At 45.9% G+C, this 26,545-nt stretch overlaps 1 protein-coding gene across 1 annotated transcript in view; it reads right to left on the bottom strand.

Moving 5' to 3' along the window:
• The window catches only part of GABRR2 (gamma-aminobutyric acid type A receptor subunit rho2), a 59,687-nt gene that overhangs the window by 5,259 nt on the left and 27,883 nt on the right, over nucleotides 1-26,545 (bottom strand). The window contains exons 3-8 of the mRNA XM_005552375.5: nucleotides 12,111-12,178; nucleotides 9,473-9,696; nucleotides 8,464-8,546; nucleotides 8,129-8,269; nucleotides 6,075-6,227; nucleotides 4,920-5,116 (exon numbers count right to left, since the gene is read on the bottom strand). Of these exons, the coding sequence (XP_005552432.2) occupies nucleotides 4,920-5,116; nucleotides 6,075-6,227; nucleotides 8,129-8,269; nucleotides 8,464-8,546; nucleotides 9,473-9,696; nucleotides 12,111-12,178 (866 nt within the window). The remainder of the gene's footprint in view (nucleotides 1-4,919; nucleotides 5,117-6,074; nucleotides 6,228-8,128; nucleotides 8,270-8,463; nucleotides 8,547-9,472; nucleotides 9,697-12,110; nucleotides 12,179-26,545) is intronic.

Genomic DNA, 26,545 nt, shown 5'->3' with positions numbered 1-26,545 from the left:
CCTGACCTCAAATGATCTGCCTGCCTTGGCCTCCCAAAGTGCTGCGATTACAGGCATTAGCCACTGCGCCCGGCCAACAATTCTTGAATAATTAACATAGACTTGTAGATATAAGGGAATTAGGGATAAAAGGTCAGTAAGAGGTCATCTCTCTCTTTTTTTTTTGTTTTTTAGATGGGGTCATGCTTTATTATTACCCAGGCTGGAGTGCAGTAATGCCATCTGGCTCACTGCAGCCTCCACCTCCTGGGCTCAAGGGATCCTCCCACCTTGACCTCCCAGGTAGCTGGGGCTACAGGCACACGCCACCACACCCAGCTCATTTTTGTATTTTTTGTAAGATAGGGTTTTGCCAAGTTGCCCTGGCTGGTCTCAAACTCCTGGGTTCAAGGGATCCACCTGCCTTGGCCTCCCAAAGTGCTGGGATTATAGGCGTGCACCACCATGCCCAGCCCTATTCAACTCTTTGTATTTAGGTATAATCACACCCAAACTGATAAAATTGTGTGATATTATCATGGGGGGTTATTTATTTATTTAAGGCACGGGTCTTTATTTCTCCTTGCTCTAAACTGAAAATCTTTCTGCTAAAATGAAATAGACTTTTCTCCTACGATTTTAGTTCAAATCAGGAAATGCCAAAAATTCTGATAAATCCCTGTTTTCCAGATTGGCCCGTTTCTAAGAAAGAGGAAGTGGCTCCTGGCATGTCAGACAAGGTCTGGCTAATCAGCCAAAGTATTGGAGCAGCTGAGGGGAGGCAGGCCCTGGGCTCCCACGTGCTCCCACCTGCACTTGTCTGCCATTCAAACCAGGGGTGGGCCTATTGGGTCCCAGGCAGCTTTTCCCTTTACAGAGTGGAAATCACACTTCAGTGAGCATCAGAAGCACCTGGGAGCTTGCTTAAAATGTTGATTCCAGGGTGCCATCCTCAGAGAGTCTGAATCAGTAGACCTAGGGTGTGGTCTGCTGCAGCAAGTCAGGGACCCTGAACAGAGGGACCAGCTGGAGCCACGGCAAAGGAACATAAATTGTGAAGATTTCTTCTTCATATGGACATTTATCCATTCCCAAATAATACTTTTATAATTTCTCATGCCTGTCTTTAATCTCTTAATCCTGTTATCTTCGTAAGCTGAGGACGTACATCACCTCAGGACCACTATGATAATTGTGTTAACTGTATGAATTGATTGTAATTCAATCTATGTTGAAATATTGGGGGTGGGTTCCCCCAGTAGTGGTCTCGGGAATCTGTTTTTTGAGAACCTGTCTTAAACCCGGGAATCTATTTTTAGCAGACTCAGGAGGGGATTCCAGGGCAGGTACTCCGTGGCTTCCACTTAGGAACCTCAGCTCTATTGGGAACCATTTCAATGACCATGAATATTAGTTTCTCTGTGAGGCAGCAGATGGTGCCTTCTCACCTCTGTCTGCTCTCCAGCAACCGTGCTTCTTGGTCTTAAACCCTACATTTGACAACAGCAGAGTACGAGCTCTCACCTCCTGGATGTCTGTTCTCACACAGACAGAGGGGGAGACTTAGGGGCCCGAGGCCCTCTCCACAGATGACTTCCTCGTCTCTTTAAACAAAGTCATACAATGGCTGGCAAAGATCAGGACCTGATATGGAAACAGGGCAAGTTGTGCTAGTGAACTGTTCCTTTGTGAGCCCCTGTTTGTCTGATGAGGCCTTTGCTATTTTTTTCAACTGCTCTATACAGGAAAGTCTAATGATTTATAAATCAAAGTGTTTAAATATTGTCCAAAGGCCTGTGATAATGACCAGTGTACAAATTACCAAAGTTTAAACAAGTAAATTTTCTGAAGTAAACAAGGTTTGACTAGAGCTTTAAAAATAAGCAACCTAGTATAATATATTTGGAGATGTAAACTAAAAATAAAGTTCTAAGCCCCCAGACTGACTGAACTGACCCCCCTCTTGGTCAAGGGGACCCCAGAGAAACCTTAAAAACTGAGTTCCCAGTCATGATGGGACAAGAGGCCAGACACACCTTGTTATTCCTCCTCCTTTTGCGGTTTAGACACAACTGACCAGCGTTAATGCTGAAATAGAGATCGTAAGACAGAACAGATTCTTTATGGCCCTAAGAGACCAAATTACGAACAGTACCTAAGGCCATTCTAGGACCACAGTGAAGTCACACACCCCTGCGCTTAGAGAATATACTGTGTGCTGCCACAAGGTTTTTCTTTTTCTCTTTCAACTAAACAAGCACTGGTCTCGAGATAAATGATGTTAAAACAATTTGAGGCTGGCGCGGTGGTTCACGCCTGTAATCCCAGCACTCTGGGAGGCCAAGGGGGTAGATGGCTTTGACTCCAGAAGTTTGAAACCAGTCTCAGCAATATGGCAAAATCCCATCTCTTTTAAAAATATAAAAACTAGCTGGACGTGGTGGCGCATGCCTATGGTCCCAGTTACTTGGGAGGCTGAGGTGGGAGGACAGCATGAGCCCGGGAGATGGAGGGCAGTTAGCAACCACTGCATTCCAGCCTGGGTGACACAGCCAGACCCTGTCTTAAAAAAAAAAAAAAATTGCAGCTCACCAACCATCAGACACTGAGTAACCAACCCCTGGCCCCTGTTCCACCAGCCATAACTATAGCTTTGGCTAGACAAGAGAGTGATTTTAGTAACCTTCTCTTGATAAGACCATCAATTCTGGACCAGTCCTGGTCAGTTTACGGAGGCTGTTCACTTGAGTGCCTTTGTGTCCCTTTTGCATATAGGGTCTAACTGTAATACATTGAACTGTTAAGTCTCCACCCCAGGGTGAACATGGGTTGTATGTTACATGCACATTTGTTCAATAGGCATGTGTCAGGACTACCTTCAAAAATATTCATAAATCTTCCTATAGCCTATTGAATATGTATATTTAGCCATATTCAGCATAAAGCTCCTACTCCAACACCTCCTCCTTCAAAGTGCCTGTGTCCAGGTCTTTACAGGAGGCTGCACTCCCCAGCCTGCAGGATGGCCACCTTGCAGACTGGAATCCTTTGTAAGAAATAAAGTCTCCTTTTTCAAATTTATAAATTTTTGATTTTTTTAAGTTAACAGAAACAAAGTGGAAATACTTGACAGGTATAATGCAGGTGTTGAAAGACAATTTTTGAAAAGACAACATATTCTCTCTTCCTAAAATGTAAAGGTCCCATTGACCAAAATGTCATTACATGGCAAAAATAAATTATTTTAATTTTAAAAGCTCCCTTATGCTAAAAGGCTAATGGCCACTCAGTTGTGCATAAATGTGAGATTTTCATGTCCCTTTATCTCCACAGCTTTTAGATGAACACCCATTTTGATTAGTGCAATGATTGACCATGATCAGGGAGCAAGTCAGCATTATTATTATTTACGATTAGGTTGGTGCAAAAGTCATTGCAGTTTATGTCATTACTTTTGCACAGACCTAACACTAAAATGAACAGGAGTCTGACTATGAACGAAAGACTGCCTCCCTGTGCCAAAGGCTCATGAGCATGGCTTTGTGAAATCTCCCAGTTGTATTCTATCTCATAGTTTGCAGTTGACCCTTGAACAACATAGGTTTGAACTGTGGAGATTCACTTAGATTTTCTTCCACCTCTGCCACCCCAGACACAGTAAGACCAATCCCTCTCTTTCGTCCTCCTCCTCAGCCTACTCAGAGTGAAGATGACCAGGATGAAGCCCCTATGACCATCCACTTCCACTTCATGAATTATAAAAATATTTTCTCTTCCTTATGATTTTGATAACATTTTCTCTCTAGCTTACTTTATTGTAAGAATATAGTTTATAATACATATAACATACAAAATAGGTGTTAATCGACTATTTATCTTATCAGTAAGGCTTCCAGTCAACATGAGGCCATTAGTAGTTAAGTTTTGGAGGAGCCAAAAGTTATACTTGGATTTTCTACTGCACAAGGGGTCAGCCCCCCAACCCTGCCTTGTTCAAGGATCAACTGTAGTATAGTATAGTACAGTACAGTATAGATAGTATAGTATTTATTTTTTTATTTTGTTTTTTTTGAGGTGGAGTCTTGCTCTGTCACCCAGGCGGGACTGCAGTGGTGCAATTTCAGCTCATGGCAACTTCCGCCTCCATGGTTCAAGGGATTCTCCTGCCTCAGCCTCCCAAGTCGCTGGGATTACAGGCATGCACCACCATGCTCGGCTAATTTTTGTCTTTTTAGTGGAGACGGGGTTTCACCATGTTGGCCAGGCTGGTGTTGAACTCCTGACCTCAAGTGATCTGCCCACCTCGGCCTCCCAAAGTGCTGGGATTATAGGCGTGAGCCACCGTGCCAGGCCGATAATATATTATTTCCAACTTCTTTCTGCATCTACACATAGAAGTTTTTTTCTTTTAAAGAAATATATATAAAATATTTATCGTTAGTCCTTACTGTGGCTGAATTTTCACTGGGCACTGATAAATAAAGGTGGTTTTTTGTTCTAGAATTCTCCCTTCTCTGGTCATAAGACAGGGAGGCATTGTCCCTAGACATGTTCAGTAACAACAGTGAGAGTTTGTCTAGATCCTGACGTATGTGAAAGATCAAAACAACTTTCACATACATTATCTCATGTGACTCTTACAGTAGAGGTGAGGGTTCTGTAATTTCCCTTTGACAGATGAGAAAACTGAGGCTCAGCATAGGTGGCAAAGTTGAGTCTAAGACCCAAGCCTTCCTGTTCCTAGTCTTTGTCCAAAGACCTTCGTCTTTCTGGAATCCTTTGGGATAGAAGTCAGAACCTATTCTAAAACAAGATCCTCCTCCTTTTGCACAAACATCTTCTTTTTCTACATGCAACCCCTGCCTCTGCCCCCTGCCCAGCCAACGTTCATTTTCACCCAGTAGCATGGACTTAGACAAGGGCGGAAGAAGCCCTCTCACCTTCTCCCTCAGCTTCCGTTCCTTGCGCTCCTGCACGGTGGTCAGGTAGTTGACGGCCGCGTACTCCAGCACCGAGAGGAACACGAACACAAAGCTGACCCAGAGGTAGATGTCCACAGCCTTGACGTAGGAAACACGCGGCATGGAGGCGTTCACGCCCGTGATGATGGTGGTCATGGTCAGCACCGTCGTGATACCTGCAACACCTGGCCTTAGTTGGGCTGCTGACAGAGCTCTAGAACTGCCCCCACATCTCACTAAGTCACGATTACTCTGTATCTCTTAAACCACGTGAGAAAGTACCAGGTGTGTTTCTGCCTCGGAGAGGGGCAAGGATCTGCCCCACCAGCAGCCAGGCCTATTCTCCCCGGAGCCAACCCGCTGCTTGTCTCATTATCCTTCAGGCACCTGAAAGACTGCGTTTCTGTGATGTGGCCGACAAGGAGAGGACCTGTTCTCATGTGGAATTAAAGACAGCGACTAAAGGACACCTCTGAAGGAACGTTCCCAGACTTCAAGGAATAGGCACATTCTCCCTCATCTAAAGTACCTGAAGACTGTGGAAATTCCCAGAGGCCCATCGTGCGGGATTCTTCTTCACTCTCTCTTGCTGCTTAAACCCTCACCTTTCTCAAAGCCCCACCTAATGTTGTCTAAATTTACAACGACATGTTGTAAACTCTCACTCTGGAATTCAGGGTCTGTAAAAGGCTAAACCACAGCTCCAGGGAACGTGGCCGTCCTTTTCCCAGAAATCTCATATTCTGTGCCCTGCTTCCAAGCCCTCAGTCTGTCTAAACAAGGCCAGCAAATGAAGTTTTTGTATTTACAGAAGGAATTGTTGGCATTTGCAGAATCATCTTATTTATCTAAATACTGAGCTCTGATACTACCAGTTGTCGACGTCTATACCCCAAATCTTTCTGAAGTGTTGCAGTCACAGTTGATGTTGTTTTAGCTCCCTCTGGCTCTCACAATGTGGAGGAAACTGAGGCCAGCATCTAGATGGTAAAGGCAAGAAGCAGGAGAAGTTGCTCCTTCTGACTCTAATAGCTCATCAGTTAAGAACTCTAAATAATGATTTTTACTTTTTGTAAACATAGTGATAAGTTGAAAAAAATAACCACCCTACCACATCTTATGAAATGCTTTTACCCAGTGAAACTCTGGCAGGCACAGCTCTGCGGTCGATCCAGAAGGACACCCAGGACAGCATGACCATCAGAGTGGCGGGGAAATATGTTTGGAGCAAGAAGAAGAAGATGTGGCGACGCAACGTGAAATTGATGTACAGACGGTTGTACCAGCCTGGGGGACACAGGAAGAAGCCAGTGAGGTTCCATCTGAGAGGTAAAAGCAAACTGTATCCCTGGGAACCCGTCTTTCACTGACATGGCCCTCATCAGCAACAGAAAGTTGAAATTAATGATCAGTTGGCTTAACATAATACCTTTCTTTTCCAAAATCTAAGCACTTTCTCGTATATATAAATATCTTGCCAATATCTAGTACATTTACTATCTCAGTTGGTATTACCTAACTTCTCTTCACAGTATTTTGGGAAAGGGTAGAACTAAACAGAAGGGAAGTTTTAAGTCATTTGGGTTTTTGTTTGTTTGTTTTTGAGACAGGGTCTTGCTCTGTAGCCCAGGCTGGAGTACAGTGGCACACTCACAGCTCACTGCAGCCTCAACCTCTCAAGCTCAAGCGATCCTCCCACCTCAGCTTTCTGAGTAGCTGGAACTACAGGTGCGTGCCACCATGCTTAGCTAATTTTTTTTTTTTTTTGTATTTTTTTGTAGAGACGGGTTTCGCCATGTTGCCTAGGCTATAGTTGTTTGTTCTGTATTTGTAATTTCCAAATTACAACCATATTTCTTGAGTGACTTGCTGCTCAAGAGCATGAGAGGTTGGAATAGTTCTATTTTGTTGAGGCCAGTACCACTGAGGCAGGAGCTGGGGGAGCTAGGCTTTGGTCACTGTCACCTTTGTTGTGAAATTGTCACCTTCATTGTAAGACCCTAACCCTTTACCATGCAAACTCCACATCTGTCACAGAGAGAAATAGGCTGTTCACATGATTCTAAAGTCTGACATTTGGGACATGAGGAAATGAGACTCTTAGAGGCTTTTCCAAAGCCTTAGCTAGAGTCAGTTGCGCTTGTTTCAACGCAGGCCTCCAATGCCCAGGCTAGTGTACAGTTCACTGGCACTAAGTATATTATTCACAATGTAGTACAACCATCACCACTATTCATTGCCAGAACTTGTTCATCATCCCACATAGAAACTCTGCACCCATTAAACAATAACTCTCCATTCCCCCTCCCATGAGTTCCTGGGAACCTTTATTCTATTTCTCTCTCCTTATTTTTTTGAAAAGAGACAGGCTCTTGCTCTATTGCCCAGGGTGGAGTGCAATGGCACAATCATAGCTCACTGCAGCCTCAAACTCCTGGGCTCAAGCAATCCTCCCTACTCAGCCTCCTGAGTAGCTAGAACCAGGGGCATGTGTCACCATGCCTGGCTAATTTTTTTTTTTTTTTTTTTGAGACAGAGTATCACTCTGTCCCTGAGGTTGGAGTGCAGTGGCGTGATCTCAGCTCACTGCAACCTTTGCCTCCTGGATTCAAGCAATTCTCCTGTCTCAGCCTCCCAAGTAGCTGGGATTATAGGGGCATGCCACCATGCTCAGCTAATTTTTGTATTTTTAGTAGAGATGGGGTTTTGCCATGTTGGCAAGGCTGGTCTCGAACTCGTGGTAGGCAGAAGCCAGAATGTATTCTAGGCTACATTATTTTAATAATCAAAATTTAGGCTGAGCATGATGGCTCATGCCTGCAGTCCCAGCACTTTGGGAGGCCGAGGTAGGAGGATTGCTTGAGTCCAGGAGTTCGAGACCAGCTTGGGCAACATAGTAAGACCTCATGTCTACAAAAAAAAAAAATTGGCTGGGCATGGTGGCACGTGCCTGTAGACCCAGCTAATCAGGAGGCTGACGTGGGAGGATCACTTGAGCCTGGGAGGTTGAGGCTGCAGTGAACCATGATCTTGCCACTGCACTCCAGCTTGGGAGACAGAGTGAGACCTTGTCTCAAAACAAAAAACAAAACACACACAAAACATATTTTCCTTGGGGTTAAGGCTGAAGAAGAATTCAAATGTGCTTTCTTGCACATTTGAATCAGATTGTGGCAAAAGATAGCTACCAGTGCTACTGTAGAAGGCCAGTCTGGAAGTCGTGTGAAATTTCTGAATCAGAAACTGAGACAAGGAGATCTTCTCGTCTGTTTTTAGGGATTCATCCCCATTCTTCCAGTACAGCATCAGATCTTCATCTGTATAGGCATCTTTGGGAAGAGGAAAACAAATTAATGTGACTCCTTTGCTTCTGATGCAGGGTGAAGTAACAGGGAAATCCCATGCCAGTCCAGAGGTAAATAGGTCTTAACGCTGGCAGGCAGGGCTCAGCCTCATGATTACTAAAATGGCACCAAGATCAGAGAGGAAAGAAGGCAAAGGAATTAGGAATGCTGATACTTACAGCTCTCCAGCTCCAAAGAACAGGTCTGGGAGTCCAGGGGAAAGTGGCTGAAGTCCATGTTGCACATGGCAGTGACCGTAATCCTAGACAACCCAGAGTCACATATTGGCTTGTGCAGTGAATTATTGGCTCCTACATATGCCCAGAGCAAGAAGGCACAGTACACAACCGAGCAGCTGCCTCCTCACATCTGCTGCAGAAGCTTGGAAACATAGTTATCTGAGTTATAGAACCTTAACTTCTAGAGTTTTGTCGTCTGTAGTAGAGGATTAGTGCTCTGCCAGATCCCTGTTACTGGGCTGGTGCGCCCCTTCCCCAGCCACTGGCGGTGCTGGCTGCTAATGGCTCTCTCCCGTGCCTCTCTCTGGGCTTTGCCCTCAGCCAGCAGGGCCACCTCCTCAGGAGACACCTGGGAGGCCCCCTACTCAACTTCCACCCAAGGCCAGAAGTGTCTAGTATCAGCATTGCATCCTGGTGAACTGTACAAGCAGACCAGGGGGATGTGGGACAATGAGCTTCATCAGTGACAAGTAGGAAAAAAGCATTTTTTTTTAAAGATGTGTAACATGACTGCTTACATGACTCCCTGTACTCCAGAAGCCAGTCTGCAATAGCCCTCAATACACAGTAGCTATTTTTTAGGGGGGGATGGGAGGATGCTTTTTTTTAATCTTTTTTTTTTTTTAAAGCTATTTTTTTAAAAATCTTTATTACCAATCAACTAGAATGACATGCTCTCAGGGAACAGAAGGTATAGCATGTGGAAGGTCATTGTCTCATTCAGGCCAAAGTAGTCTTCTCACCCAAGCTTAAGACCCCTAGTGATGGGGAAGTCATCCCCTGCTGGGGTGGCCATGTCATGTTTAGATAGTTCTGACTGGCATCAGAAGGCTCCTCCCATCCAGGAACCCACAGACCCAACCACAGTGACAGTCTTCAGGGCCAAAGGGCCTGACCACACATACTGGAATGGCATTGGACAAAGGAACAGTGGCTCCCGGACAGCTACCTCATGCTGTACAGCACGTGTCCATCCGGGAACACCCTCAGCATGATGTTGTCAGTGGTGGTGTCATGAGTGAACGACCTTTTGGAGTGAACAAAGAAGACATCAGGGACCCAGATCTTCTTCACCAGCCGGCCATCGAAGGTCATGCTCTTGTTGCTGGCGCTGGAGAAAGCTAGCCTCTCATCCTTCCAGTAATGTCGCAGGTACAGGGTCATCGTGAAGTCCTGTGGGAGCCGGGGTGAGACCAGACACAAACGGTTTAGAAAGTTTTCTTCCTTACAATCAACCCATCATCCACTACTGTGATGGACATCTCAGGCTCAGCCTCCAGGTTCAGAGGTGACAGTTCTGCAGCCCTGTGGCATGATGGCACTGTGCAGCTGGAAAGAGAATGGCCCATTTTTATGCATCATGCACTTGGAGCCCAGGAGACTGAGCACCCAGCCCCTCAGGCTTTGCAAATGAAAACTGTGGCTGTGCTCGCAGCCTGGCCTGGCAGCCAGTGGGGAAGGATTTCTCCAAAGTTCTGCTCTCTTCCACTTAGACCTCTCCACACATGGTTCCTTACCCACTGGCTAACCATTCCATTTCAGCTTAGTGGCCACTTCCAGAAACCTGGATAGTCGAAGTCCCTCTTAGGAGGATTCTTGCCATTAGGCTTGTAAGATCCTTGAAGGAAAAATTGTGTCTTTCCCACCATTGCATCCCCATTCACTGTAGAATTTAGTGCTGGAAAAGCACGTAGTAGACGCTTAACAAATATTTGCTGGTTGAAAGATCGGGGAGATAAATGGATGAGGGGCTGGGCAGCTGCATACCTACTATAATTTCTGCCTGAAATCTTATCCTGTTCAAAAGTGTCTCCTTGCCTGCATGATTGATTCCTTAAGAGTTTGGTCCTCCCCATAGCCAGAGCTGACACAGGTGCAAATGGAAAAATAACTGCCCAGAAGATCCTCTTCTGGGTGGAGAAAGGCTGGAAAGAGTGCATGGTTGTGGTGGGCCCAGAGGGAGCCCCGGGAAGAGAGGAAAGAATGAGCGAGCACTGGGATAGTGCATGCATGAGAGTCTGTCCCTAGACTGATCCTGGCTCCCAGCGCATCAGTAGCTGCCAGGAACTCCCCTTCCACGCACAAGGAGAGCAGCCAATACATGAGTAGGAAGAAACCAGCCAAATAACCCTTCTGGTTATTTCCCTTCTAGGTCACAGAGCTGAAGAGCAGGCTCTGAGGGCCATCGCCCGGGGGAAGTGCAGATTGACAAACACCAGCTGTGTATGGCTACCTTGGATATTACCTACCTACTGCTGGAGTCCACCTGCCTTCCCACGGGTTGGTGGTTGCTCTGTGAGAGGCAGGTCATTCTAGATACCTCTCCCTGCGATCCTGAGCCACACAGGACAAAAGTCTTTGCACTCAGCACAGACATCTGGGTTGATTCAGTCTAGGGCAGCCAGGCTGTCCTAGACACAGCTGGTTCTGGAACTGGGCTCAGCTGTTGGATATCCAAAGAGGCTGGCAATGTACAATCTAGCATCTTGGAAACTGTCATACCTGCACCTTTCACACCTGGGCCCCATATTTTACCAGGTGCTGGAGCTATGGGGGGTGCACAACCTCAGTATCAATCATATCAGCTCTGCCGGGCTGGGTCGATTAGGAGCCAGGGGAGTTCCCACTCTTCAAGGGCAGATGACAGCATTGCAAGTGGGATGCAGTGCTGGAAAGTGGAGCCTCCCCAACTTTTATTTATTCCACATATTTTCAGGGCCCCCGGGGGGCCACACTGGACTAGACTTGGAGATATTGGGGTAAAGAAAAACATGAGTCCCTGCATTCATGGAGCTTATAGTCAAGCATGGAAGACAACCAATATGCAAGCAAAACCCCCAAATAAATATATAGCACAATTATAAATGATGATGTAGGCTATGAAGAAGAAACAGAAATTCTTTAGATCAGGAAGTCAGGAAAGCCTCTTTGATGAAGTCTTATTTTAGCTAAGGCCTGAAGGATAAGAAGGAGATAGCTGTGGGGAGGGCCAGAGCTGGAGCATGCTCAAGATCCCTGAGGCAGAAGAAAGAGAAGTTTGCAAACTGAAAGAGAGGCAGACAGAAGAAGGAAGAGAGGAGGCTGGGGCCCTGGGGCGGGGGGTGCACCCCTCCACTGGGAGCCCTGCAGGACACCCAGGCCTGTGGTGGTAGAATGGGGGTAGACGTGGAGTGGGGGGCACTGCCGCAGAGTGAGTTGGGGAACTGCACATGTAGCAGGAACTGAACATCAGAAAGCTGCAAAATTTCAGCCTGAAACTGTCCACCTCCAGTACCCCTCCAGGTGTGGTTCGCCTGGTCATGTGCATTATTTGCAGCGTGTTGAAAATGCAAAGTCTCACTCCCAGAGATTCTGAATCAGGAAGTGTGAAATGGGGCCCAGGAACCCACATTTAACCAACTCCTCGGGTTATTTTTGCCCACGCAGCTTGAGAATGCCCACTCTAGATTTTACCGCTCCAGGGCTGACTTCCAAGTGCCCATTTTATCACCTCCAGCTCCCGCTCTGCCCACACGGGCACAGCCTGCACCAAAGAAGCCCACCACACTACAGACTCTCACGCTGTCTCACTGGAGGCCACTGCATACCATGTCCACCTCGGAGATGCTGTCCAGGCTCTCCACCTGCACGTCCACGCCCACTGGGATGGCAGGGCCTGCAGAAGAGCAGAGACAGCTGGTTAAGGCACCTTCCTCTCTACCTCTGGGCTGGGAACAGCCCCCGTTGGCTTCCCCCGGGGAGCCAGGACTGGAGCAGGCTAGGGCAGAGGTTTAGAATTCTATGAGGATTTCTTGCTAGTTCCTGACGTGTTGGGTGTCTGAGCTCTCTCCACGAGGTCAGCAACTGTGCCTGCCTTACGTGCCATCCCTCGGTCAGGCTAGATGTGTAATCCATGCTTATTGGATGAATCGATGAGCTGATCACTACTTTTTACATCCCAGGGCTGTCTCTGTAGGGTAGATGTAATAATGTTGCTCTAGTGCCTGACCGGAGACACTGGTCATTGGGCCTCCTGTGACGACTGAAAAAGAGAATGAGGCCTAAGAGCCTCCAACTCTGGGCTGGGCACCTGCATGCCCTGGTCTGGATTCATTCAGTCATTCAGGATCTACCTACGCAGACCCTGACATATAGCTGGGGTCCAGCCTTCTAGAGGCCTTCAACCCAGGGTGAGACAAGATCTTCTCTGTGCAATGTCACATCACAGCAGAGGACAATGAAACCTTGTCAGGCCACGTCAGATTAGAAGTATGAGAAAACCCAGCACGGAAACTAGCACTGAACTTCATCTGGCCTACAGCAAGATTTCCAAAACTGAGTTTGTCTGTGGGGTCCTGTCCTTTTCCTTGAGCTGGGTGGTGGTTACGTGGATAAGTTGACCTTAGGAGAATGTAGTGAGTGATACACTTATAATGGGTGCACTTATCTGTGTGTATGTTTTGCTTTAGTAAAATGTTTTTTGGATTTTAATTTTTTTTTAAACTTAGAAAGGGAAAAACCAACAGCCTGCATCTGTCAGTCATATTAATGAATGCCATTACGCTTGAAGTCAGGTGCAGCTGGGCTGGGCCTCAGGGGAGAGGGCATTGTCCAGAGGCCAGCCTAGCTGTACATGGATCCTCTTGAGCCCTGACCAGGGAACACGGCACCAGGACGTTCTGATCCACTGTGGTCTGAGCGGGGAGAACCTTAGGGGGACTCGGTGAGTCTGAGTCCTGAGGGATGAGCAGAGTTGGAAGGGGCTGAGACTTTGGCCATGGGCAGGGAAGGAGGATCAGAGATTCTCACACGGCATACGTAGGAACTAGAAAGTCCAGTCCTCAGTTCCAGCCCAAATGCAGGGTAGAGGTCCTCTTGGAAGTAGTCCAGGGCAGGGGATGGCCTCACTGACTCCCCCACGGCTCCACATAGGCCTGCAAACACTTGAAATCCCACCGTTCAAGATTTCCTGTTTTGGCTGAGCCTGACAGAATGGAAGTATTTTATTCATTACTGGTGAGGTTGGGTGACTATTTTCTGTTTCTTAAACGTGAAAGAAAGTAAGTACAGTGCTTTAATTTTTCCCTCTCAGATAAATCAGGGTATAAGTTGAACGTTCTATTTTTCTGTGTTCCTCAGATGATAGCTAAGATCAGGGCCCATGAGAAATCTTTGCTCTGACAGTCATCCGTATTCTCTTTTTTTTTTTTTTGAGACAGAGTCTCGCTCTGTTGCCCAGGCTGGAGTGCAGTGGCAAAATCTCGGCTCAGTGCAACCTCTGCGTCCCAGGTTCAAGCAATTCACCTGCCTCAGCCTCCTGAGTGGCTGGAATTACAGGCGCCCACCACCATACCTGGCTAATTTTTTGTATTTTGAGTAGAGGCCAGGGTTTCACCATGTTGGCCAGGCTGGTCTTGAACTCCTGACCACAGGTGATCTGCCCGCCTCGGCCTCCCAAAGTGCTGGGATTATAGGCGTGAACCACCATACCCATCTGCATTCTCTTTTTATTCCAGGCTCCGGAAGTGCTTTGAGGGTGCCAGAAATGGGATGGCCCCTGTGGGAGGAAGCCCCTCCTCAGGGCTTACCAATTGCCTGTTTTTCTCCCCTGAGGGACTTGCAACCCGAGGGAGGGTGTGTGGGCAGCCTGGACAGAGCTGTCTCCTAGTACCTGGATCCCACTCCCTGCTAGAGGTTTCCAACACCATTCATTCCCTCATCTTGGGGACCCTTCATTAGTCTGAGGTGTTCAAATGGCCCGGAGTGGCACTTTAAATTCCGGGGTAGCACAGCCTCCTGTGGAAGATGTACAGTAGTCTCCCCTGCTTTCTCTAAAGTGCCAGGTGACCTGCTGGATACAGCAGTCCCAAGAGCCGCAGGGAAGAAACAATATAGCAATGGCCCTCTTGGATTCATGTTCTAGTGGCCTGGTTTTCAGATAATGCGCACAGTGTTTGACCAGGAGCTACTTTTGGCTCAGGCATTTTCCAGATAAAATGTCAGCTGGCCTGGCATTAGTTACTGTGTCTGTTCTCAGGGCCTGGCTTGCTCTTCAGAGCTCCAGTGCGCTTTTAAGGAGAAATTTGGTAAAAACCGCTGGGGAGGCATCAGTGCTCTGGAGGTATTGCCCACGCGGAGTGCAGGTCAAGGTTTCAGGCGCCCCGGGTTGTTGGAGGAAAACAATCTGTCTATTCAGGAGGTCGCAAAGCCACATCCAGGGAAACTCGCACCTCAAGTTTGAGCAGAGACCAAAGGCTCTGCCCTCCTTGGTCTGAGCACTGCCTTTGACCTGCCCCACTGCCTGGCTCTCCAGATCTCCACTTTGTGGCCCTTCCTAACCTAGGTTTGGGAGAAATTCTTGCAAATTACTGGTCTTTCTCCTTCTTCCATGAACAATTTTGTGTTTTGAGTGGGGCTGAGTGCTAACCAGTCCTATTTGAAAGGAAAGTAGTCTCGTTAAACTAACGAGGTTTGGCCCCTTAACACTGCCGTAGGGTTCTCTGCTTTAAGAGAGGGGCTGGGCTGGGTGAAGTGGCTCACACCTGTAATCCCAGCACTTTGGGAAGCCAAGGTGGGTGGATCATCTGAACCTAGGAGTTCAAGAGCAGCCTCAATAACACAGCAAAACCCCGTCTCTACAGAAAATACAAAAATTAGCTGGGCATGGTAGCATGCACCTGTAGTCCCAGCTACTCAGGAGACGGAGGTGGGAGAATTGCTTGAGCCACGGAGGTCCAGGCTTCAGTAAGCTGTGAGCATGTGCCACTGCACTCCAGCATGGGCAACGGAGTGAGACCCTGTCTGTAAATAAATAATTAAAAAATAATAATAATGAGGGATCTGGTAACGCAAAGAGTCTTCTCTTTGGGATTTCTCTTCTCTGGTGAGATTTCAGGCAGTGTAGCCAGTTAGGTGACAAATTCAAGGCACCATTAGGGAAATACATGCTAGCCAAGGGCTCTTTTTGGTTCCTAACTTTCCGCCTTAATTTTTCTTTGCATGGTCGTGGAAAGCACACGTTAGGGATTTATCACATCCAGCAAAACATTGAAAAAGGTAATAAAGCATGTCCAAATCAGGTTCACTCCAGGAATGCAAAACTGGTTTTAACACTAGAAAATCAATCAAGGAGTTCCAGTAATAGCAAGCTAAGTAATTCACACTAACATTTCTATTGAAAATTTAAAAATTGGACAAAAATATAAAAACTTACTTTGTTTTCTTTTTTTTTCTTTTTTTTTTTTTTTTTAAAGACTAATCTCGCTCTGTCACCCAGGCTGGAATGCAGGGGCATGATCTCGGCTCACTGCAACCTCCACCTCCTGGGTTCAAGTGATTCTCATGCCTCAGCCTCCCAAGTAGCTGGGATTACAGGTGTGCACCACCGCCCCCAGCTAATTCTTATAGTTTTAGTAGAGATGGAATTTCACTGTGTTGGCCAGGCTGGTCTCAAACTCCTGGCCTCAAGTGATCCGCTCGCCTCAGCCTCCCAAAGTGCTGGGATTATAGGCGTGAACCAATGTGCCACAAGAAAAACTTACTTTTGAAGGCATCAAAGTTAACAAAACAGGCCAGGATTGGGGGTCTGGGGGAAGCAGAGTTCCAAAGGGATGGCCCAGTATTTGGATCTACTTCTCCTAGGGGCGTTTGCCGACTGAGGAGGGGAACTGAGAGGCAGAGAGATGCTTTTGATGACTTCAAGGGGCTGTGGGACAGGATTAGGGTCCAAGTGCTCACTTAGTGGAGCTTTGTACTTCATACATTGTACATCCCAAAGACTGCATTCTAGAAATGAAGGTGGACCAGAGTAAATAAACCTTTGTAGGGTTTGCAGCTTAAATTATGTCACTCACTGAACACGGATTAAAGCTCTCTGGAGTGGTAGTCCCCTCAACCAACCTCGGGTGTTAATGCCACCAGGCACCTGGCAGTAATAAATATAAATTATAAATCATTATTTATATTATTATATAAATAAATTCATAAGCAAAAATAAGCAGGTACATCAGACAATAAGGCATACACAATAACCAGCAGGAAAATAAAGAATATAAACAGATCCATAGGGGTCTTTGGATACTGAAATAAGATAGACTTTAAAATATCGAAGTTTACTATGTGCAAAGAGATTTTTAAACATTAAGATTGAGAGTTTCTGCATAAAACTAGAAAACTATAAAACATAGAATCAATATAAATTTCCACATTAACAGACTACAAGAGAAAAATTCTTTACCTCAATAATTGCAGAAAAAGCATTTGTTAAAATCAGTACCTATTTATGATTTTTTAAAAAATGAATAGAAGGGAATTTTCTCAATGTGATGAAGGAGAGCTACCAAAAAATCTACATTAAATACCATCTTTAATAGTAAAATGTTGTAAGATTTCCTTTGAAATTGTAAATGAGACAAGAATGCCATTGAGGCCACTACCATTGTCCTGAAGGTTTTAGCCAGTTCTATAGGAAAAGAAAAAAAAAAGTTATGACAATTGGAAAGTTATGACATTATTTGCATGTTGTATGATTGAGTATATAAACTTTAAAAATCAGCAAATAAACCATTAGACTGATGAAAGAGTTTAACAAGATTGTTAAATATAGAGTCAGTATATAAAAATCAATTACATTTCTCTATACCAGCAGAGTTTAAAAAATGATTTTTTTAAAGTATCTATCACTTGTGAAAGCATCAAAAGTACCTAGAAATAAGCACATAGAAATAAGTCTGTGAAACTATCTGAAGTTCTCCATGTAGAAAACTATGAAACATTATTGAGAGAAATTAAAGCAGATCTAAATAAATGAAGAAATATATCATGTTCATGTATTGGAATATTCACTATTTGACATGATTAGGCTTTCTGTCCCCACCTAAATCTCATCTTTAATTGTAATCCTCATTATCCCCATCATCACCACTTGTCAGACCAGGTGGTGGTAATTGAATCATGGGGGTGGTTTCCCCCACACTGTTCTCATGATAGTGAGTGAGTTCTCTCAAGATCTGATGGTTTTATAAGGGGCTCTTCCCCACTTTGCTCAGCACTTCTCCTTTCTGCTGCCTTGTGAAGAAGGTGCCTTGCTTCTCCTTCACCTTCTGCCCTGACTGTAAGTTTCTTGAGGCTTCCCCAGCCATGCTGAACTGTGAGTCAATTAAACCTCTTTCCTTTATAAATTTCCCAGTCTCAGGCAGTTCTTTGTAGCAGTGTGAGAATAGACTAATATACTATGTAATACAAATAACTGACAAAGAGCTAATATACAGAATATATAAATAACTCCTAAGAGTTCCGTTAAGAACAAGTCAAATAACCTAGTACAAAAACAAGCAAGATATTTGAATAGGCATTTCACAAAAGAGAAAATTAACAACAAACATATTTGGGTGATGGGTACACTAGAAGCCCAATGACCACCATTACATATATATTTATCAAACACACACATGTATCTGCTGAATCTAGAATCTAAAAAAAATAAGAAAATAATTACTACTACCACAACAACAAAAATGATAAACATCTCAAAAGGTGCTCAACCTCATTAGTAGCGCTATTAAAACCACAATAAGATATTCTTACTATATACTAACAAAGGTGGCTCAAATGAAAGGGTGACTACCCCAAGTGTTGGCAAGGATATGGGGCAACATATCAAACACTGCCAATGGTGGGGGACAGGGGTGCAAATTGGTACCACTACCTTAGAATGCATTACCTAGCAAAATGGAAGCTATGTACACCCCATGACCCAGGGACTCCACTTCTAGAAATGTATGTGAATGTGCACCAGAAGACATACACAAAAATATTCACAGAGCATTCTTTGTAATAGCTAAAAGCTGGAAATCTCCTAAATATCTGTCTCTAGTATAGGATGCATTGTGGTGTATTCATACAATGGAATTTCATAGTTACATGTAATAACATAAGAGATTTTCATCTTATGGATGAATATGTACTGTATGCTTTCATTTATATAAAATTCCAAAACATACAAAGCTAAATTATGGGGTTGAAGATTACATATGTTGGAGATGAAAGCATAAAAAGTCAAGGAAGTGATGGCCAAAAGGTAACTGACTGGAAGGGCATGTGGAGAGGTGATGGATTTCTGGGGAATAGAAATATTATTTTTCTTGATCTGAATGATGGTCACCTGGGAGTTTATTTTAGGCTATTTCGCTCTACATTTGTTTAGCGTCCTTTTCTCAATGTGTATTATAGCTCAAAGTTTAAAAAATAGTAAAGAAAAAGAACACCTATTAATATTTTGAGAAACCGGTGTTTGGAAACAGTGGCTTAAAAGCTCATCTGAGAAGGTGAGGCTGAGGGGCTTGAGTCTCAAATCTAGGCAAACTGACTAGGGTCTCAACTGAAACTCCATGTTTCTTCTAGGGGGCTTTTCCTGAGCCCCTGGGTAAGGTCGTGGGGTCCCCACAGTGTCCCATTCTTCTCCTAGTGTAACATTCACCTGCTTCCTCCATCAACTTTCAGGGAGAGCAACTGTCTTTCTGCTTTGTCAGCCTCCAAAATCTGTACTCAAGGAAACACCAGAACCCCCTACTCCCACCCACCCCCACTAGTGTGGGGCGGGGAGGTTGGCATATTAATAGAGACCAAGATCTAAGGTCAAATGGCACAAAGTTCTTCTGAGGTGTGGGAGGAAAAGGAGGAAGGGTGGTGTTGATGGCTTTGTGGTCCCACAGGCAGGTCATTCACCAACCCGGACTCAGGAAGCGGGCCCCTGAATTCCCTACTCCAGGCTTCCCCAACCAGCTCTCCAGTGGTTGAGGGGCCTCTGTTTGCTGTGGCCCACAGCATGGGCCACTACCAAGAATGACCAATACCAAGAAGTGGAGGATAAGCCCGAGAAACCGCCATGCCCTGTGCATGGGCCGCAAGACGAAGCCGGCTTGCGAGCAGAGTGGAGCCGTCTCTCTGTCCCTCGTATCCCTGGCCTGGCCCTGCATCCCCTCTCTGACTGTCCTTCATGCCACCCACAGCCACTCCTGACAGTCTGCTTGTGTTTGTGCTCTGTTGTCCACCATCATCCCCGCGTTGAGATTGTCTGTGTGAGGCAGGCGGGGGGAGCCCTGTGTCCATGGAGTCCCTAGGACCGGTGCAGGGATTCTGCGAACACCCTGAAACTGCATATAAAAGTGTGTATGCGTGTGTGTGTGTGTGTGTGCATGCATGCGGTGTGTGTGCACGCATGCAGGTGTGTGTGTGCATGCATGCGGGTATGTGCTCACTCTGGTGTATGTGTGTGACTGACAGAGGCAGATATTTTTAGTTACTCTTTTGGGAAACAGACTTTCAAAGGACTGTGATTCAAAAAACTTTTTTTTTTTTTGTTTTATTTTTAGAGACAAGGTCTTGTTCTGTCACCCGGGGGGAGTGCAGTGGCAAGATCATAACTCACTATAACCTGGAACTTCTGGCCTTAAGGGATCCTCCCTCCTCAGGCTCCCAAAACACTGGGATTACAGGTGTGAGCCACTATGCCAGCTGCAAAAAATTAAAAAAAAAAAAATCCCCACTGACACACTGCCTGTATCTGAATTTTGTCACCATCATTTCTTAGTAGTGTGACTTTATACATACATAATTTCTCTTTCCCTCATTTTCCTCATCTCTAAAATAGGTATAATAATTATGCCAACTTCATATGGTAATCAGGCTATCATTAGGATTAAATGTGCTCATCCATGTAAAGCCCTTGGAAAGGTTTGGCATATAAGATGTTCTCCATAAATAGTTACATTGTCTGACCGTGGTGGCTCACGCCTGTAATCCCAGCACATTGGGAGGCTGAGGCAGGTGGGGCACCTGAAGCCAAGAGTTCAAGACCAGGCTGGCCAACATGGCAAAATCCCATCTCTACTAAAAATAAAAGAATTAGCCAGGTGTGGGGGCGCATGCCTGTAATCTCAGCTATTGGAGGCTGAGGTAGGAGAATCACTTGAACCTGGGAAGCAGAGGTTGCAGTGAGCCAAGATCGCGCCACTGTATTCCAGCCTGAATGACAGAGACATAGTCTAAAAAATAATATATATACACACACACACACACACACACATAGTTACATTAACATTGTCATTATTATCATGGCCTATAAGTAAGAGCCTGAGGCTCATTATACTTCCCTTAGCACTCACAGAGCAGACAGTATGGTCTGAAGGGAGCTGAATACGCATTGGAGGAAGGAATGACTCTGCCAACCTCTTAGCACTGGTGTCTATGTCACTGAGGGCCACATTCTGCAAATCCGATTTGAGATCACAGGCACCAAAGATGGGCTGCCTGCCATGCCAGCATATTGCCCACTGTCTCTAGACTCCACAGGCCCTAACAAGGGTCCTGAACTGTCTCCTGGCCCTGGGCTCCAAAGCTGCTGCCATGGATGAATGCAGTTTTGCTCAGCTCCAGCAGAGTGGGCGGAAATAAAGCATTCCAACCTGTGCCATGGAATAAAAGGTGGAAGCCAGCAACAGAAAAATCTGTGAGCCACACTTGAAGAAAAGTTGGTTATTGTCAGCGATGCATGCTCCCAGTTATTAGGGAGAATTTTTTACAAACTTTTTCTAAAGTTCTGGATTGTCAGTCAAGGAGAACTTGCCACATTACAGTGAAACAAGAATACAGCAAGGATTTGCCCAAGGAAATGCGGTGGTCAGTAAATTCTTCAGGCTCTCTCACAAGGCTTCGCCCTAGGATGAAATTTTGTCAAACTTGTAAAATGAATTTAAGCAAAAATAAATAAATAATAATGATTTTTCACTATTTCTCTGAATTTGATATTTTAAGTGTCACAATATTTAAAGAAATAGATCCATATCAAAGATGAATTTGAATAAGACCTTCCATGTGTCAGTGCTTCCTAGGGTCCACGTGCCTGCACTGACACTTGAGTGGTTCATACCTGTCCTGACTGTGTCCACTAGACCAAGCCCTGAGCAGACCGCAATTCACAATGTGGAGAGGCACAGGCCACAGTTCCTTCCTCCAGGAGCTTAAAATCCATGGAGAGGGGCAACTGGCTCTGTTTCAGGACACATCACAGAAGTTAAAAAGAAGTATTCATAATATGATCCAGAGGAAGGATCAGTGAAGTCCAACGAAAGGCATTGGAGAACATTTCACACAAGAGACAGCTTTGCTGAATTTAGGCCACAGGAACTGGAGAAAGCATCACCAACGGGGCTGCATTTGGGTTGGACTTTGAAGCACTAGTTACTTATAACAGGGAGCTGGAGGAAGAAGGGCACTTCGGGTTGTGTGATGAGCGTAAGTGTAGTGCGGCAAGTAGATCCTTCCCCCACACTTCTCAGATGTGCACGGTTTTTTAAAGGTAGTTTCTTTGATCCTTCTCACAAGCCCTTTTGCCTGTTAAGTGTGGAAAAGTTGTAATAAACAGCAGCTCAGTGTAGTCCAGGTTTGTTGTTCGTTTTTGTTTTCGTTTCTTTGAGACCGAGTCTCACTCTGTAGCCCAGGCTGGAGTGCAGTGGCGCGATCTCTGCTCACTGCAAGCTCCGCCTCCCGGGTTCACGCCATTCTCCTGCCTCAGCCTCCTGAGTAGCTGGGACTACAGGTATGTGCTGCCACGTCCAGCTAATTTTGTATTTTTAGTAGAGACGGGGTTTCACCGTGGTCTCGATCTCCTGACCTCCTGATCCGCCCGCCTCGGCCTCCCAAAGTGCTGGGATTACAGGCGTGAGCTACCGCGCCCGGCCTAGTCCAGGTTTTAAAGTGTTTCAGATTTCCTCCCACCATAGATGACCTGTGGCACAGGAAAAAGGGGGCCTTGAATCCTTGCTTGCTGGCTGGTCTCTGCCACTAAGTGCTCCTGTGGACTGGTGTCTGCTGAGGTACAATGAATCTCCTCTGTCTTTTGGCAAATCCATGGTCCTCTGGCCTCCAGCAGGGAAATCCTCTCACGCCAGGGCCTCTGGGTCCAGACCAAAGCCTATGTTGGTGTGCTGTCCATCTCAGAACCTGCCTCTGCTTACTGCACACTGAGCACTCATGGACTTCAGACGGCTGTCATGCCCCTCTCTGACCCGGTGGGGGCAGTCATTCAGCTTCAACTCCTCTGTCCAGTCACCTGCCTCCATCACGACTACATCACTACTCCTTCCTCCTACTCAGTGTAGCAGCAAACGCTTGCATATGTGCACACACACTCGCACATACATAGACACTCTCTCACACACACATGCGACCTCCCCATGCAAGGCCCAGGCAGTGAGCCACCAGCCCCCCTCCTCCACCACACCCACAGAGTTCTTGGGCTCTCTCACACACTGATCTTGCCCTCCAGGGGGAAACAAGGATATGTGCATTTGACCTCTATGCATACCCATCTGTCTTCTCCTCCTGCAGCGCCCCCGGGTTGGGCTTGCCATGCCCTCTTCCTGTTCGTTAGGAATTCCTCTTCAGGCACCCAGGCATTCCATCTCACATTTCTGCGTTGATGGCAGAAGTGGTGTTTTATCTTCACAGTGAAAAAACCCAATGTACTAAGCTGACATAGCTCTTGCTATGAGAGTCCATTACTATTTAGACTAGAGGTTTCTGACAATGAAGACACATTGCTTCAATATCCACCATTATCCTTGTCACTATGAAATGACATGAAGGTGCAACTGTGTTTGGGGAGTTGGGAGCAAAATATATAGGAGTAGCATAGAGCATGTAAAAGTTTGTTGTTTGGGAGAAAGTGTGGCAAGGTAAACTGGGATGGGATCCTGGAAAGGCCTTCTATCCAACAGCAGCCCAAGCCCACCACCAGGCCCACAGAGGCAGCCCAAACTGGGGCTTCCCACAAGGTCAACCTGCCCAGCTCAGCAGGCTTCGTACTGAAGTGGAGGGTGGAGTTGTCTGCTAGCCAGTCTCCCCCTTCCAGATCCTCACTTCCCCAGCCCCTCCCAGAGTCCTCCCATTCCCACAATACTGCGCAGCTCCGTGTTCTTGACTTCAGGCAGACACCTGGAACTGGTGACTATGGTGCTGACCCCATCCTGTGTGCTGCACACATGGTCACACTCACTAGTGAGGACGGACTCCTCAAAGCCCAGAGACTTTCGTGATTCAACTTGTCATGATTCAGCTTTCTGAGGCTCACTTATCTGATGGGTGTAAAGTTCTTTCTCAGTGTTTTATTTCTCTAATTACCAATGAGTCTGATCATTTTTATGTTTCTGGTCCAGGATTTCATCTTCTGTGAATTGCCCATTTCTATTCTTTGCACACTTTTCTACTGGATTTTAATTTTTTTTTTGCTTGTTGTAAGGAGATTTTAGTTTGCCAAGGATTCTTGTCATCAATAGGTGTTCTTTATCAAGAGCTTTTTCCATGTCTATTTAGAGAATCTTTTGATTTTCAAAATTAGAGATGCACAAAATTTAAAACATGACATATTTACATATGACTTGTGATAGCAAAATAGTAGAAACAATTTAAATGTCCTTCAATAAGACATTTGGCAAATAAAGTATGATAGATCCATACAATGGAATAATAAGCAACCATTAAAAATATGAAGAAGTTGTTTATGAGCTGATAGATTCCCAAGATATAGTGCTAAGTAAAAAAAACAAAATGGACAGAAGGGTATGTATATTACAATAACAACAAGAGCATGTATAGCTATACAAGAGTACGTATAGCACAATTGTCTAGAAAGTGGGGTGGGAAGGATATATATGCATATTTCATATGCATAAAATAGCTTTGGAAGGACATGAAAAAGATTTTTATAGGCATCTAGAAAAACAGAAGGGATGATTCCCCTGGCTCTGCATGAGCCAAGTACATCCAGGAGGAACAGCGTTTGGAACCAAGAACTGCCTGTGAATAGCACAGGCCCAGAGAGAAGTGTGCAGGGTGGGCACGTGCACAATCACACTATATTAGAGTCTATTGAAGGGCATGCATTATTGATGTCGTAAAAATTAAAAACTTTCGGAAAACAGTCTTCAGCTGTTTGAAGGATAGTCATGTGGAAAAGAGACTTTTTCTGAATAGCACCATAATTACGGCTCTCAAGTTCGTGTACATAGAGCCTCAAAGAGACAGATTGGCCCTCAGAATGATGCAAACTCTCCGACGGTCCCACCACTCCAAAGATGGTTGGGGTTGTTTCAAGAGAGGGTCACATGCTGTATGATTTCATTTACACGAAGTTCAAGAGTAAGCAAAACTAATCCATGGAGACAGAGGTCAGAAAAATGGTTACCCTTGGGAGGTACCAAGGGTACCTTGGGAGGGGCTGTGAGGGAGCCTTCTGGGAACTGGAAAGTTCTGTATCTCGATCTGCATAGTGTTTTCAAAGGTAACTGTTTACATATGTAAAAATTCAAGCTATACACTTAAGACTTGTGCACTTTACATATATATGTTGGTAGTAGGCAGAATAATGCCCTAGAGATTTGTACATACTCACCACCAGAACCTGGGGACGTGTGCGGTTGCATGGCAAAAGAGAACTAAGAACATGTGCAGATAATTAAGGTTGCGAATCAGCTGACCTTACAATGGGGAGAGCAGCCTGAAGTACCCAGGTGGGCCCAATGTAATCACAAGTATCCTTAAATGTGGAAGAGAGAGGCAGAAGGGGTCAGAGTGATGCCTTATTTAAACAACTTAGCCCACTGTTGCTGGCTTTGACCACAGAGAAAGGGGAGCCAAGAGCCACAGAATGTGGACGGCCTCTAGAACCCACGAAGTGCAAGAGAATGGATGCTGCCTAGAACCTCCAGAAAGGAACACGGCCCTGCTGACGCCTTGCTTCTAACCCAGCGAGACCCATTCCGGACTTCTGAACCACAGAACTGTAAGGTAATACATCTGTGTTGTTTGTGTTGTCTCCACATTTGTGATACATTGTTCTAAAACTTAGAGGAAAGTAATACAATGTTGTACCTCCCAAAAAATTTTTAGGAGAGTGTCTGAGGTGGACTAGGGAGCGTGCTGGAACAGTTTACCCCTGCATAAACTATAAAGAATATGTTGATGGACTACCTCAGTGCAACACTCAGAGTTCCCTGTCCACAGCCGACTTCCCAGGCACACAGCCCTGTATCCCTCTCCTCTGTGAAAACAACAAGTTTGCCTGTGAGCAGCCTTGCCCTTTTCCACTGACTCTAGGCTTCATTGTGTGGGGAAACATTTCAGATATTCTTCATCCCTGAGACGGGGAGAGGGACTCTGGATGAAGGAGGTGCCTTCTGCCCTGCCTCTGTGAGGTTGGAAAACATCCAGTCCCCAGCAGCACCTAGGCTTCTCCCCATGGGATAGCCCGGGAGTGGCCAGACTGGGCCCAGCTGCCCTGGCATTGCTGGCGCAGGGGAATTGTTGTTACTGGGGGTTATATGGCTTGACTTTGCATTTCCTGCATGTTCCTTTCCTCGAGGGCTTCTTGCAAAGTTTGAGTTAATTTGAAATGTTGGCAATGACTCTTTTTCCCTTGGTGGGGGTAATCGAACGTTTCAGTTTAAAAATAGGCCTGACTTTTCTCATGGTGAGGGCTGGCTCCGAAACAGGTGATGAGCACCAGGTGTGAGCATGCGATTGAGGGCGGGGGGTGGGCGAGGCTGCCCTCCATCTGTGGCTCCCCCCTCCAGAGCAGCACCACCATCACCCAAGCACTTAGAGATGCAAATTCTTCGGCCGCCCCCAAGGCCTGATGAATCAGACACTGTGGGGATGTGTTCAGGGGTCTGGGTTTAAGGTAGCCTGGTGGGTGATGCTGATCCACACTCAAGTTGAGAACCCCTGGATGACTGACCTCGAAGGAGACATCCAGGAGTGAGAATACAACTTGCTGTGTCCTGGTGGCCGATTCCCTTTTGCTATCGGACTTCCACCATCCCATCTGGACCAGCTGTGTGTATCTCCCACTGGTGTGCCTCCTCCTTCCCCACTGCACTTGCTGAGTGGCAGAGACTTTTCCTAGGCCTTGGCCTCTTTGACCTCTCTCCGTGGTGTGCCCTGCTGGAAACTCCCTCCCTCTGGGGTATCTGTGACACAGCTCTCC

The sequence above is a fragment of the Macaca fascicularis genome, chromosome 4 (assembly GCF_037993035.2).
Source record: "Macaca fascicularis isolate 582-1 chromosome 4, T2T-MFA8v1.1".
In the NCBI taxonomy this organism is placed as follows: domain Eukaryota; kingdom Metazoa; phylum Chordata; class Mammalia; order Primates; family Cercopithecidae; genus Macaca; species Macaca fascicularis.
The sequence above is the reverse complement of the archived record's forward strand: the minus strand, read 5'-3'. Positions and strand labels throughout refer to the sequence as shown.